We start from the raw sequence: 15,364 nt of genomic DNA, 5'->3' as shown, positions 1-15,364 counted from the left end.
ACAACCTGCAAAGAAAAGCAAGATACACTGTTTAAGAAAATCATCGTTTAGACATTGTTCTATTCATCACTATCTGATCTCAACTGTGATTGTCCATATTTGACTCACTAAAGCTTTGAGAAATGGATTAGATTTTAAATTATTTGAATTAAGCTGGTTCTAAAAATGCCATTTGGACTAAAGTTGAAGAAAAAGCATCATTACAATGTTGCATCAAATGGACTTTATGTTATTTGTGTGGAACTACTTGACAGCTCAATTGTAGAATGCACACTGTCTGTAACTAGTAGTGGCTGGGACTGTCTAGACAATGTCTGTCAACGGCTGAACCTCGAACAGGTAAAACCTAGTTTCTATGCTAGTTATCTTTTTGGTTTGTAAATTTTTTTAGACAAATCAATTGGGAAAAAGCTTGCAAGGCCAAATACCAAAAAAAAAATGAGCTAAAATATTATAATTAAATTACCCTTGGATTGGTACATTTTTATGGAAAAATTCCCATTTTCTCACATGCAGTAGCATTCACTCGAAAGGCAAAATATTTTTTGGTTTTAACAATACTTTTCAGGAATGCAAAAATAATCCTGTATAGACAACAGCAAAGTGAAACTTGTTCAGAAATCAATGAAACATGTTCTTTGCAATTGGAATTTGTCAATGCTAGGCAATCAGTCCTAATTCATTTCATCTTCTATTAGTTCAAATTTTTAGCATCTTTAATGATGTTTCAATTATTTTTTCTTTTCTTTTTTTTAGCTTGTTTGCTTATAAGAAGACTTTTGTATTTATTTTTGAAAAACTGAATAAGCCACACCAGTGCATGCAGTAGAATCTAGAATGTACCAATTTGGCCCTAGACAACCCTTGCAAATATCAAAATCTAACGACTATTAGCACTTCGCAAGAATTTGAAATTTGATTGCATTTCTATAATCAACACTTTTGTAAACAGAAATTTAAACTGTTAATTTCAGAATTTGAGTTGCCTATAACTTTAATTTTCTATTAAAGTATAGTCCACTTAATGAATATTCTTATGGTATATTAAAAGAAAAGGGATCATATCTGTATCGATCAAGGCTGTATTCAGGGGGGGGGTTTCCTGGTTTGTACCCCCCCCCCCCCAAAAAAAAAATGTCCGGCTCCTAAAAAATAGAAAAAAGCATATAAACAAATTTTTGATGCGTTTTGTACAAAAATGAAACCCCCTCTAAAAAAAATACCCCTTCTCCTAGAACAAAAATCCTGGATTTGCCCTTGATATCAATTGTATACTCTACGTTTGGTTTAGATCTTTCAGTGCTAGGTTTAAGAATGTGCTAGCATTACAAATAAAGTTTATGCAGGAGGTAAACCATATGTTGCATAATGAATTTATAGAAGCAAGGATCGCCTGTATAAAAAAAAACATAGTAATTAAAAAAAAAACATGTAAAAAAAAACATAGTGAGTGAAGATTTTTGTGCCCAAAACCAAGCAGAACTTTCTTGTTGTTTGGATTGCATACAGCCAGGTTATGTTAAAAGGTGACATATGTTATATTTTGGTAAGCTTACCCTTTTTTCACTGTTTAAAACTTTCAAGAAAAGCGTTTTTGGGAGGTTGGTAAGGAGACTTAGAATTTTATGTTTGGAGGAAAGGGCCAAAATATTTTATCTGCAATCCTTATAACCGAGTATTCGGTACAATTCTTTCCTTTTTTGTGCCCAGCGTCCTAATCTTTGGCTAGCTAGCCTATATTTGGTTATGTAGCTAAGTTATGCAAGACATTCAGAATTTCTTGTGCTCTTTCGACATGTAATCATAGATGTTGAAATTGATCAAAGCTGTTTATTTAACGTACATTTACTGGTAAGAGGTATTTATTTGCCCCTTTTTCAAAGAGGTGTTACAAGCTATTTCTGAAAAGGGTTAGAAACGCTTCCTCGTCACATAAGCACTATCAAAACAGGAGAGATAACAGTTTGAGTTCGTTCTGTTAGCCAAAATCAAAGTTTATTTTTAGGAATTTTGAGTTACATATACTGCAGTGCCCGTAAAATTGTTTTTAAGGAGCGAAAAGTCTGGGAAGGCCAGTTTGGATAGTTACAGTTTAAGATTAAAAAAAATATTGACAGTGATTATTGCAAGAATATGTGGTCGCGAGCTGGATAGTGAAGCCGGCTTTGCCTCCCATTGTTTGTTTTTATAATTCGTGATTAGCAGAAGCTTCCAGACCGTTATTCATGAGGAGACAAAAATTGGCTGCACTTGGAAAGCAAATCCAGACTGCTAGTGGGAAGTATTTCTGGCTAGTGGTTTTTAGTGCCAAACTCAAATTATAGCACTCATTCAATTCTTGCTTTTTTCTTTATTTTATTGTCAATTATTTTAATAACGAATAGTATTTTTTTTAACTCTGCGAAATAATGATCGCGACCGTTTATTAATGCTGGTTTATGGTTAAAATTGGTTATAACAATAGAAGCAGTTCAAATTTTAAATAACTTGATTATTTTCTTGTTTTTCCCGACTGGCCGGTATAATTCTCACTAGTCGGTCTTATCAGCCGGCTTCGCTTCCTGTTGGTTTTTCAAAGTGGGTTTTTTATGTTTTTTTTTCTAAAAAAAAAAACGAAAAAATACCCTTCTCCCCCCCCCCCCCGAACAAAAATCTTGGATACGCCATTGATACCAGCATACAGGAGGATGGGAATACCTCCCCCTTTGATATTGTTCCAAATGACCTCCTACCGAAAAAAAATATAGCGTTACAACTCAAATCCATATTAATTTTGAGCCCCTGTCCCTTCCCAGGAAAATTCTTTAATGACACTCTCCCTCCCTCCCTAACAGAAGGGCTTGTATAAACCATTAGTTTCAACGAAGAAAAAAAAACTAAGAAAGGAATATTACAAAGCAGTATGGCGGTAATGGCAGGAGAGCGAAATTCAAATTATTTCTTAATTATGAAGATCATAATTACAGGGAACCTTTACAGGGATAAAAGTTCCTCACGACTTTGTAAAGTTTCCAGAAAAAAAAAACTTATTTTCGATAGCGTACCAAAAAGTAGAAATAAGAAGCAAATCAAAACAGTCCCAGCTCCGAAAGCAAATCTTTAAGGACTATGAAATGTTACACTTGTGTAGAACTTGGAATTATTTCTTCAAGACCTGTGACCAAAAATGATGCAACTCTTCAGCATATTATCACTAATTTCCTTTTTTTTTATGGACTTTCGGTATTGATTAGATTTTCTGAAATTTTGTAAAGCTAGGGCCTAGAACTATATTAAACTTAAGCTGCAGTTCAAGGCATATGCAGGTGAAAGGAAGATGTGTTTCTGGGAACCTTGTCTTCTTCAAATCTTCTGGAAGGGATTGTTAGATCTCAACCACTATGAACTACCGTTTTCTGATGGATCTTGATTGGTTGAGCTTCCCAGAAATCCTGCCCAGTTTTTCAGAAAATGACAAATTTAGGAGACGCTCTTAGGGCTAGTTTCAAGTGATTTTCCAAAAAAAAAAAGTCCTGTCGCTCAATCATGGGAAAGAAGTGTTCTGTGTGTGAAAAGGAATGTAAATGTAATGCTTGCGTTAATGTGTATTTTTTTTTTTCTAGCCAGAATTTTTTGGTCTTCGTTATGTATCAAGAAGAGGCTACCCAAGAGTAAGATGGGTAGATTTAGATCAACCTTTAAAAAAACAGTTGGATAGACTCGCTCAAGAAGTCTATTTATATCTTAGGGTAATGTTTTATGTACCTGGACCTGGGCTGAGTCTAATTAAAGATGAAACCACTCGTTATCATTATTTTCTACAGCTGAAAGCTGATGTAGCAGAAGGAAGATTAAGGTGCACCCTTGAAGAAGCTATTCCTTTGGCAGCCTACAGTTTACAAGGTAAATGGAATTTAAAAGTCTGTTTAACAGTACATTGACGACGCGAGACACGGTTGACCGCCGCCGCTGGCACAGGTGGCGGCGTTTGGTTAACTTAATTAATTTTGCGACAATTCTTTATCGCGTCAACCGCAAAGTCGGAGCTTTTCTTTTCTCGTGTGGTGAAGTGTTTCGATTTTCCTGATTAGAAATCAAGCAGAGCCTGCACTATCCCCGAATTCGGGGATTTCCTCGAAAATGTATGTCACTCCGAAAAAAAAATTTGTTTCCCCAAATCCCTGAAAATCACCCAATCACCATGCCACCCCTAGTGATTTATCACTAGTAACTATACCTGGCAAATATTACTTTGTATGCCATAATTCTTCACTACTATCTTGTTCGTTAATTTTCGTCTCTTGTGTTGCTTAGCATAGCCTATAAACCAGACATATACAATTGCAATATTCACGGTTCTTCATATGTTGACAAAAGTATCGTCTTTATGAAATTAAATAAAAAAAAACAAGTTTTTTTTAACTTAAAGTAAGGAGCGGCATTAAAACTTAAAACGGGACAGCAATTATTCCGTATATGAAAGGGGCTGTCCCCTCCTCAACACCTCGCTCTTTACGCTAAGGTTTATTTATTGTTTTAAAAAGTAGTGGTGACAAAGAGTCAAACTTTAGCGTAAAGAATGAGGCGTTGAGAAGGGCGAGGCCCTTTCATATACGGAATTATTGCCTTTAGTTTTAAGTTTTAATGTCGCTGCTAAGTTCAGTTAAAAAAAACTTTTTTATTTAATTTCTGAACGTTTTTCAACTAATGCAGGTTTGATTTTGGCTCACCGTGCATGAAAAATTAAAACACAATTTGTATATTAGTTTTGGAAAATTTATCCCGGATATGAAGGGTCGCCCTTCCTCAATACTTTGCTCTTTACGCTAAAGCTATTAACACTTTTAAAGCAGCTTCCTATTCTAATTAAACAGCCCCTGTGTTTCAATTTTAGTAAACAGTCAAACTTCGGCGTAAAGAATAAGGTATTGAGGAGGGGGCAACCCTTCATATATGGCATAATTTCTGTTCGTTTTTCAAACAATGCCGCTAAATATGGCTCACGTTCTATGAAATATACCCCTCCCCCTCACGGAGCTCCTCCGTGGAAATTTCATCCAACCAACGTAAAGTGCACCCCCACCCGTCACAATACCCTTCAGACAGTTCCTTCCTTGCTGAGACCCCCCCCCCCCCCCTCTATGTAAAATTGCTTGTGGACGATTCACCCTGAAAAATTCTCCTTAGCATTTTTTCATTGGAATAAGACTTTAATCTGTAATCGGTTTCTTGGTCACTCCAGAAATGCCCCCTTTTGTGGAAATTATTTCCCAGAATACAAAACGCGAGGAAAAAGCCCCCGGAACATCTCCATATAAAAAAGTTGGCAAAGAGAATGTACGACAATTAAAAAGAAATTCGTATAGTAATTCTGTCAAACCCCCCCCCCCCCCAGTGTAACATTTCCCCTAGAATATTCACTCGTCAGAAATTTCCCTTCCAAAGGAAGATTTTCTCCTTAGAAATCAACCCCAAGCACACCCCCCCCCCCCAAAAAAAATGGCTGCATACTTCCCAATAACAAATACTCTCTGTAAACAATGGGCAAAGTTCACAACGTGCAGCCCTTCTCCTGGGGACGGTGGCGGGTCATTTTACACCTAAACATAGTTATTAGATTTTTCGACTATGCTGAACAAAATGGCTATCTCAAAATTTTTCTTCGGTGACTTTGGGAAAAATAAGCGTGGGAGGGAGCCTAGTTGCCCTCCAATATTTTTGGTCACTTAAAAAGGGCACTAGAACTTTTGATTTTCGTTCGAATGAACCCTCTCGCGATATTTCAGGACCACTGGGTCGATACGATCACCCGTGGGAAGGAAAAAAACAAACAAATAAAAACGCATCCGTGACCTTTCTTCTGGCAGAAAAAAAATACAAAATTCCACATTTTTGCATATAGGAGCTTTAAACATCTACAATAGAGTTATCTGATGCGCTGAATCTGACGGTGTGATTTTCATTAAGAGTCTTTAACTTTAGGGGGTGTTTCCCCCCTTTTTCGAATATAAGGTAAATATTACTCCGTTTTGTACTCCGATTTGTTATCCGATATTACTCCGATTTGTGTGTACTCCGTTTTAGTTAGATTCCTTGGATCTTATGGAATGCCACGGCGAATATATTATCTGTTATTTGAACTATTATGCAAGGGTTCTGAAACGCCACAGCAATTTCGTTTGTACCAGATTTCTACTTCTCTTGATGAATAACGAAGAAGTCAGCGTCCAGCCAGTAAACTCAAGCTGGGATTTGAGAAAGACTGATGAAAACATTAATGTTTGCGGTCAACATTGATCGCGCCGGTGGCACGCCACCGACATCTCACCGGCGGCGGCGCGTTGCCGCTGCTATTTTTGGCCCCGCCGCCGCCGGTCTTCCCCTATCGGCGCAGCGCCGGGGTCTATGTATTACTACCTTTTGTGACTAATAATATGCTTGAGAGAGATAACCAGTTTGGATTTTGCTCCCTGAGCACTCTTCTAAGGGAAAGAGTATATATATTTGGGCTTTAGATCTATCAAAAGCTTTCGATAGTGTATGTCATAGTCAGCTTTTTTCTGCTCTTCATGGTTGCGGTGTCAATCCATCGCTTAAAATGCTTCGTCGTTACTGGTACTCTAATTCTTTTCTTCGGCTGAAATCGGTACCAGCTTCTATTATTAAAGTGAAAAGAGCTTTAAGGCAAGGTGGAGTTTTATCTCCGACCCTGTTTAATTTATGTATCTCAGGAGTTCTGGCTACCTATCAGTTCTGGCTATTTCAGGAGTTCAGGAGATATCAGCTACCTATCTCTCTGGTTTTTCTGATGTTTCATATCTTGCCTATGCTGATGACCTGCCTTTTATAAGCCGTTCTAAAACTGGTCTATCTAACATGGTTTCTTGTGTTGCTACTTCTTCTTCAGATATAGGCCTTTCTCTTAATGTAGATAAATGTTAATATCTTTCTTTTAACAAAAATTCTAGTACTCCCCTTCGTTGTAGTGGCTTTACTATCCCTCTCGTATTCTCATCGATGGCTCGAATTTCTATTACTAATAGTCTTCCGAGCTTGCGCCAGCGCACAGTCTCCGATATTAATAAGAACATTCAATTAGGATATGCTAAAAGTGTTGCCAATAGAGGTAAATATAATAAACTCGCGTTGGCCAAGCTCTATTCAACTTTTTGTGACCATTCAACTCTTTTTGCTACTGGAATTTTTCCCCTTCTTAAGAAAAAAGAGTTAAAAAGAATCCGGATTAATTATTTTAGATTTTGTTTCTTCCACCTTGGACTAAAAACCGGGTAATTAATAACAAATTTCTTGTTCCTGATATTACTGTAAAACTAGAAGCACTACACAGAAAGCTTTCAAATACCGCTTGTATCCCTTTTTCTCCGCACCATTACCTTATCAGGTTTTTTCAGTCGTAAGTTGATGTAAAAATTTTATTTTGTGTTCCCTTCGATAATGTATAGAAACAAAAAGTATATTTAATGAATTAAATCATTGAACGTTACTAAGTGCTTTAAATTATAGATGAAAAAAGAGTGGGTTTAGTATTAGCACGCAACTGTTACGATTTAATAACTAAAAATTATATCGCGGAAAATAAAAATGAAGATTTACTTAAAAATTTGTTTGTCAATTTTTTATACTAAATTGCAAATATAGATTTATTCAAATGGATGCATTACTTTCTATCAGAGGAGTTGTTAAAGCTGATTTCAGACAGAGCAAACGCTTTGTGATCGACTCACCAAAGCACAGGATGTCGGCACTACCTTGTTTAGAGTTCACCCGCGAGGAACCTTGAAAAAGAATGTACTCGACGATCTGTCGCCGCGTTGAATTCCTTCCCAGCAAAAATAATCTGTGAAAATTTTTCTTTTGAGGATTTCAAGGGAAGTCGTTCAACAAAAAGCTTAAAAAAGAAAATAAGCCAGCAAGCCAGAACTAATTGTTAATTATCATTTGTGGTCGAGCCGTGAAGCCCATTATAAAAAAAGGGTTTGTACATTACAAAATCAGTTGTATATAAACCTAATAACTTATGTTTTTTTAGCTGAATTTGCTGATTACGACCCTGAACGACACAGTGTATCATATCTGAGGGATTTTGTTCTTGTACCTCGACATTTGGTAACAGAATCACAAAGAACAGCTGTCACAGAGGCTGTTGCAAGACAGTATGCAGCCCTACAGGTTTTTATGCCTATTTAGTGAGGTTTTTTCTACTACCTAACGATGGAATTGGTTTCATTTACTCTTGGAATTTAGCATTGAACAAAAAATGACTGAGTTGGACTTATTTCAAAACTAAGAAAGTACCAAGGATTATGAAAATGAAATCAGATTATTTGAATTGGTTGAGTTGAAATTTAAACAATTAAATATATCTTAATAAATTAATTTAAAAAATAATGTTTAACTGAAAGTAAGTAGCAACATTGAAATGTAAAACGAACAGGAATTATTCCGTACATGAGGGGGCTGCCCCTTCCTCAACCGTCGCTCTTTACACTTTAGTCTTAAAGTGTTTTTTTTTTAAACACTTCTCATTCAAATTTAACTATCCTTGTGTTTGAGCAGTCTTTCTTACTGAATTGTGACAAAAAATAAAGCTTTAGCGTAAACAGCGAGGGCTGAGGAACTCGACCCACTCTAGGAATTTTCCTTGGGGAACTTTGAATGCTTCTGTTTACTATAAGTTTGGATAGAGGGGATATAACGGGAGCTAAAGAAGGTTTTGTTAAGTAAGAATTCAAATGTTGAGTTTTTGATCTCGGTATGAACGTTAGTCATAAAAGATAGAGAATAATATATCAGTGCAAAATAAGAAAAGAGTAATAGTCGATTAAGTTTGTCTCATTAATGTATTTCTTTTCTGTTATGCTTCTGAACTTTATGCTTTTGTTATACACGGCTCCAGGATGCACGCAGAACCTCTCTGAAAAAAAAAATAATAGGAAGAAAAAAACGGCTTATTTTGATTTTGAAATATGAATTTACTCTTATCGTACAATAAAGTACTACAAGTCTAGGTTACAAGTCTATTAGTCTACTTGAATTCATGGCATCCTTGTATAGTCTGAATGCTTGGAAACGACTTTTTTAGAAAGTTTGAATACTTCTGTTTACTATGAGGTTAGATAGAGGAATTATGATGGGAGCTAGTAAACGCTTAATCAAGTAAGAATCAAGTGCTGGGCTGTCATGAAACAAAGATGATGTATACACATTAAAAGAATTAACAGTCAGTGAAGTTTTTCTCTTCCTATTTTTTTTTTTTTTTTTTTTTTTTTTTTTTTCTGTCGCACTTCTGATAACGCAGAACATACCTGTATTTAGTCTTAGTTTTGAAACTACTAGAACTGCTTCCTCTATAAATGTTTTTTTGGGATCTGTAGAACAGTAGAAGGCTTGTTAAGCTAAATAAACTCTTACTTACCCTGTTGTATTTGACCGGTCTCAATAACTTTATTAATTTCATCAATAACAATTTCAATTCAATGATTTCAACATGTTTCTGCAATTGTGACGTTTTTTTCTATCATTCCAAGTTGACTGATCAATTAGGTTTTGCTGTAGGTTGATTATTGAGTTTGTTTTAGCCCCAACCAAGAAGTATGGGTAAATTATAAGAGCAGAATCTGGCGCTAGTACTGATAAATAAAACACATCAACGGCATTTAGGGCTAGGCCTCTATTTGAATTTTTTCTGTTTAAAATAAAGTGATTGACAATAATTGTCTTTTTTTGCTTCGAGGTCATGATATTATGTTGTTTTATTGTGTATGAATTATTTATGTATGTTTTTTCCGTACACGGTTTCACCCTTCTGCTTATTATAAATTATACTTGTTTTTTTTTTGTTCTTTTTATTTTTTTTATTTTTTTTTTTAGCAGCACACCCTCGCAAACGACGGTTGTGGCGTGCTACCGATGAATTTTGTCTGTTTTTTTTTTTTTTTTTTAAATTACTAGTACTACTAATAATCAGTGTAACTGACACATTTGCTGTAATAATAAGTGTCTGATCTCAGTTTCTGATACAAACACACTAAAGAGCTTAAAAAATGCCAAAAATTGTGACTTTTGTCAACGATCAGTTTCCACTCTTACAAGTTGCCGTTACTCTTTGTTTCCAACTTTTTGTGCAATTTCTGGTTTTAAACGTATTAAATTGAGGATATTGGCCTGGGCCTGAAATCATATCTCTGAAACTTCAAGCCCTTCTAAAAACTTTAGTATTCTCCCAAAGTGTCAGATTTTATGAATAAGTTTGTATAGAACTTAGACTAATATAATTATTTTCCTATTTATTACATTTAGTTAATATATTAGTTATTTAATTTATGCTTATTATGTAATTTAGGGAATAAGTCAAGGCTTAGCTGAGTGCTGTTACCTTCTGGGTGCCCAAAAGCTTGATGGCTATGGTCAAGAATGCTTTTTAGCTAAGAATGAAGCTAATCAAGAAGTTCTTGTTGCAGCTAGTTTGCATGGCGTTCTTGTACGTAGGTCAAATACGGAGGCCCTGGTTCATTATAGGTAGGGTTTAGTCTTTTTCCCTGTTGATTCTTTTTCCCTCTCTGTCTTCTCAATTTTTCATCCTCCTCTATTCGTCTCTTCTTTTGCTCCTTCCTCCTTCTAATTCTGTATTATCAAACTAATAGACAAAAAGAAAAAATGATTCCCATTGGTGCTTCCTTGTGCTCTGATTTGTTTACTGTGTTAAAAAAAAAATTTAATCTAAAAGTTTTGCTCTTGTTTTACTGAAAACCTTATGTTTTAAAGCAATGACATTTAACAGAAAACATTTGTTCCCCAGGCATCGTGATAATGATTAAAAAGATTAACATCGCTTTCTTAAAGGTGCAAGTTATACTTCAAAGTATAACGTAAGGGGTTGACAGGTGGGGCAAGCTCCCCAATATTTTGAGCAAAGTATGGTCATTATAAGTTTTAACATCATTTTTTACATTCATAAGAAAAATCTTCGGAATAGTACAATAACTTCTTTTTTTCTCCCGGAGACAAGTTCTAGACTACTTTCCATAGCCTAATGTCCCTGCCTTATTTACATTAGTTCATCCTGAAAATTATTGTGGTCCAAAGACTGTATGCAGGTAGAGGGATCTTTCGCACTAACCCCCACGAAGCGTGAAAAATCACATAAAAAAGCAATTTTGGATGTACTATCTAACCTCCCTGAATCAAAATCCTGGGTATGACCCAGTGGGTCTTTAATGATTTTAGATTGTTAAATGTAGCTTTGTAGCCTTCACTCTGGGTACATTGACAGACTGATGATGGGTTAGGATATTTCCTAGGGTATTGCTTATTATCCGTTGGCTGGGTATGGTTATTCATATTATTAGTCTCTGGACTCCGTATTTACGTTTCTATATTCTTCTCAAGCGTTTAAAAAATTCAAAGGTGAACTTATCAATTTCTAGGTTTTACTAAATTCCCGCAGCCGCTTCAACAGGGTCTGTAATTGCAACAAATTGGGGGGTTTGAAAGCAGCCTAAATTGTACTTATATTTGAATATACTTTTAAGCATTATATAATATATTGAATATATAACAAATAATCAAATATTCTTGATTCTTGGAAGAACTAATGCAACGAAATATAGCTGTCCCACCCTGATCCGAGTAACTGTACAAAAGGATCCCTACTACTAATCTTAAGGACCATGTCTCAGAAAATTTTTAAGGAAGGCGGACCCATAACTGAACTTCTCAAAGATCTTCATCAGTAGAAGGAATCTTCTTGTTCCTTCTAGAGGTCTAGTTTCATGCAGCTTAAAGGTTTGCCTTGTAAAGCTGTAGACCGGAATATCAACCAGACATGATCATCTGGTGATCATTTTCGACGCGGTATGCCCCTAAAATAATGCTAATGCTGAATTTTCTTCCAAAATAAACCTCAAAAAGTACTTGTTTCTAGAACCACTCTTGCATAGGCAGAAAGTCAGAACAGTCTTCAAAAGCCGCTTGCGAACAGTCTTCGAAAATTGCTAGTTTCTAGAACCACTCTTGCATAGGCAGAACGGTCTTCAAAAATCGCTTGCAGTGGGGTTTTCTAAAATCGCCAGTTTCTAGAACCACTCTTGCATAAGCAGAACGGTCTTCAAAAATTACTTACAGAAGGGTCTTAAAAAATCGCTAGTTTCTAGAACCACTCTTGCATAGGCAGAACGGTCTTCAAAAATCGCTCGCAGAGCGGTCTTCAAAAATTCCTTGCAGAGCGGTCTTCAAAAATTGCTAGTTGCTAGAACCACTCTTGCATAGGCAGAACGATCTTCGAAAATCGCTTGCAGAACGGTCTTGCAAAAATCAGCAGAACGGTCATCATAAATCGCTAATTTTTAGAACCACTCTTGCATAGGCAGAAAGGTCTTCAAAATTCGCTTGCAGAGGGATCTTCAAAAACTGCTAGTTTCTATAACGACTCTTGCATAGGCAGAACGGTCTTCAAAAATGGCTTACAGAGGGGTCTTCAAAAATCGCTAGTTTCCAGAACTAATCTTACATAGGCAGAACGGTCTTCAAAAATCGCTTGCAGAACGGTCTTGCGAAAACTGGCTGAACGGTCTTCATAAATCGCTAGTTTCCAGTACCACTCTTGCATACGCAGAAAGGTCTTCAAAAATCGCTTGCAGAGTGGTCTTCAAAAATTGCTTGCAGAGCGGTCTTCAACAATCGCTAGTTTCTAGAACAACTCATGCATAGGGAGACAGTCTTCAGAAATCGCTAATTTCTAAAACCACTCTTGCATGGGCAGAACGGTCTTAAAAATTGCTTGCAGAGCGGCCTTCAAAATCCCTAGTGTCTAGAACCACTCTTGCACAGGTAGAATGGTCAGAGCTGTCTTAAAAAATCGCTTGCACAACGGCCTTCAAAAACCCGCTAGTTTCTAGAACTACTCTTGCATAGGCTTATTCCAGAATTTCTAGTCTTCAGAAACCTTCCAAAAGGACTACTGCTTAGGTTTATTGAGACAGGCCTTCTATTTATTAATGGAAATATGTTCTTCTTCTGTTTTAAGTGCTAGTTTTCACTACTAGCCTATTTGGTAGCCCTGTCTAATTTATTCCATTGCTCAATGTTTTATTTAGCAAAAATTAACGGGGACAAAAGTTTTGTTATTGGACTTTTCAGTACCTATTCGAAACTTGGCAATGTTGCTTCAACGGGTAGAAGAAGAATTCCATAAGTCTTATCATTTGAAATGGAAAAAAATGGATTTAATTAATAAATAATAAATATCTGATCAAGTTAGGCTATGATAATTTTAATTTTGAAAAATATGTTAGGACGCTTCAAACCTGGGCGATTACTTTATAGTTCAAGTCTGGTACTGCACATAGTTCTGACATACTGGCACTGCAAGTTAGGCAGGAAAAACTAAACGAATCAGTATATACTCCAACTTTGTTTTCCCTGTAGGTGGGATGACGCTGTCAACCTATCAAACCCAAAACGGAGTTTTAGGATTTGAGTCTAAAGAAAAAAGAGAAATGTGACCTTTATATTTGAGTCGATCCATTAGACCTTAGATCCACCTGTGTCTCCTGAGGCACCCAGGGCATCAAGGAGAAGTCGCCAATCTTCCCTCATGTTTGCTGCAGTGATGTCCTCCCATTCTGGTAGAACAGAGGTGTGCAGGTCTAGTAGATCTCTTTGGTAGGTCCGATGCAGTGTGTTTCTGTGTCTTCCCCGGCCGCGAGTTCCTGGTGGTTACCAGTGTAAAGCGGCTTTTGGGAGTATATGGTCATCCGTACGTAGGGCATAGCACAAATATCTCCACCTTCTGACTCTGATGATGTCGGTTATTAGAAGTTGTTGCGTCATTTCACAGATGGACTGGTTTATCATTTTCTGTGACGAATGGATATTCCATATTCTAAGAAGACACGAGTTTTCAAAAGCCAGGACTCTTCTCTCTTGTTCTTGATTCAGGTGCCATGTTTCTGCTGCGTAGAGTAGTATTGGCATAACATTGCTGTTGAAAAGGCGTCGGTTCAGGCACAGAGAAAATCTTTGAGATCTCCATACTTGACATAGTTTGCTCAAGGCGCCATTTGCCCGTCGTATTCTGGTGAGTATTCCTTTCACTATCGAGCTGTTGTTCTCAATGATACTTCCCAGATATTTGAACTGGACATCTTGTTCAACATTTTGGTCGCCACATTCAATGGACAGAGGAGAATGACTAGTTGCCATGCATTTGGTTTTCTCAGCATTTACACGTAGGCCAAGATGGTTTGCCTTTACCTTGACCTCGTCAAGTAATTCTTGAAGCTGCTTTTTGCTTGCCTAAAGCACTGCTAAGTTGTCTGCGAAGTCAGTATCATTGACCTGGACTTCGGGGCTCAATCTGATACTTGTTGTCCCTGTGTTCCGCAGGATGTAATCAACCATTATTACAAAAAGTAATAGTAATGAACACACCCCTGTTTTACCACTGATAAAATCCGGAAGAAACGAGTTTGGTCCTCTGGTGTCTTGACACAACATTAACCATCCTTATACATGGCGGTATTAATGGTCGCCATTTTTTCAGGGATTCCATAGTGGATGAGAATCTTCCATAGGCTTTCACGGTCGAAAGCTTTCTCGAAGCCCACGAAGATCATATAAATCTTCGAACGCCACTCCCTGCTTTCTTCAGTAAGAAGTCTAAGCGTGAATATAAGATCCGCATATGAGCGATTTAGCCAGAAGCCATACTGTTCGTCTCGGAGGTGATGATCAAGCTTTGTTCGGATCCTCTTTAGGATAATGTGTGAGAGCATCTTCCCAGGTATTGACAGTAAACTTATTCCCCGTCTGTTACCCGGCTCGGTAGCGTCTCCTTTTTTGAATATCTTGATGAGTGTGCTGCACTTCCAGTCTGACGGTACTTTGGCCGTTGTCCCAATCCGAGTAAAGACCAAAGGGAGATACATGAGGATATTGATGCCTTCATCATCTCTGCAGATATGCGGTCCAGTCCCGGACACTTTCCATTTTTCAGTTTCTTTGCTCCTTCTAGTATATCACTGGCATAAGGCATATCCGTGCTGATATTCAGGAAGAAGATAAGAAGCTCTGGAATGCCAGGGGGCTCTTTTGGGGCGGGTCAGTTTAGTAAATTTTCGAAAGGATTAGCCCATAGTGCATTGACTGTACTCTGTTCTGTCATCAGCACCCCCGATGCATCTCTGACAGGGCCGTCTCTATTTTTCGGACGCTTCCCTATGATATCATTGGTGCTTCTGTAAACAGTTCTCGAGTCTCCTCTTTTTGCTGCTTCTTCTGCCAGTGTTTCAGTTCAGCTTTTTGCTGCTTCTGTTCTTGAGTTTATCCATGTCAGTCTTTTTTTCCATATTTGGATGGAAATCGT

General features: G+C 37.1%; 1 protein-coding gene across 1 annotated transcript in view; it reads left to right on the top strand.

The window, feature by feature from the left end:
- Window positions 1-15,364, top strand: part of Pez (protein tyrosine phosphatase non-receptor pez) — a 77,837-nt gene continuing 62,473 nt past the window's right edge. Inside the window, exons 1-4 of the mRNA XM_089090111.1 lie at window positions 1-339; window positions 3,603-3,882; window positions 8,030-8,169; window positions 10,343-10,518. Coding sequence (XP_088946237.1) covers window positions 166-339; window positions 3,603-3,882; window positions 8,030-8,169; window positions 10,343-10,518 — 770 coding nt within the window. The 5' untranslated portion in view covers window positions 1-165. The remainder of the gene's footprint in view (window positions 340-3,602; window positions 3,883-8,029; window positions 8,170-10,342; window positions 10,519-15,364) is intronic.

This window comes from Artemia sp. Qi Xiang Cuo, chromosome 6 (assembly GCF_049724085.1).
Source record: "Artemia sp. Qi Xiang Cuo chromosome 6, ASM4972408v1, whole genome shotgun sequence".
Classification (NCBI taxonomy): Eukaryota; Metazoa; Arthropoda; class Branchiopoda; order Anostraca; family Artemiidae; genus Artemia; species Artemia sp. Qi Xiang Cuo.
The sequence above is the reverse complement of the archived record's forward strand: the minus strand, read 5'-3'. Positions and strand labels throughout refer to the sequence as shown.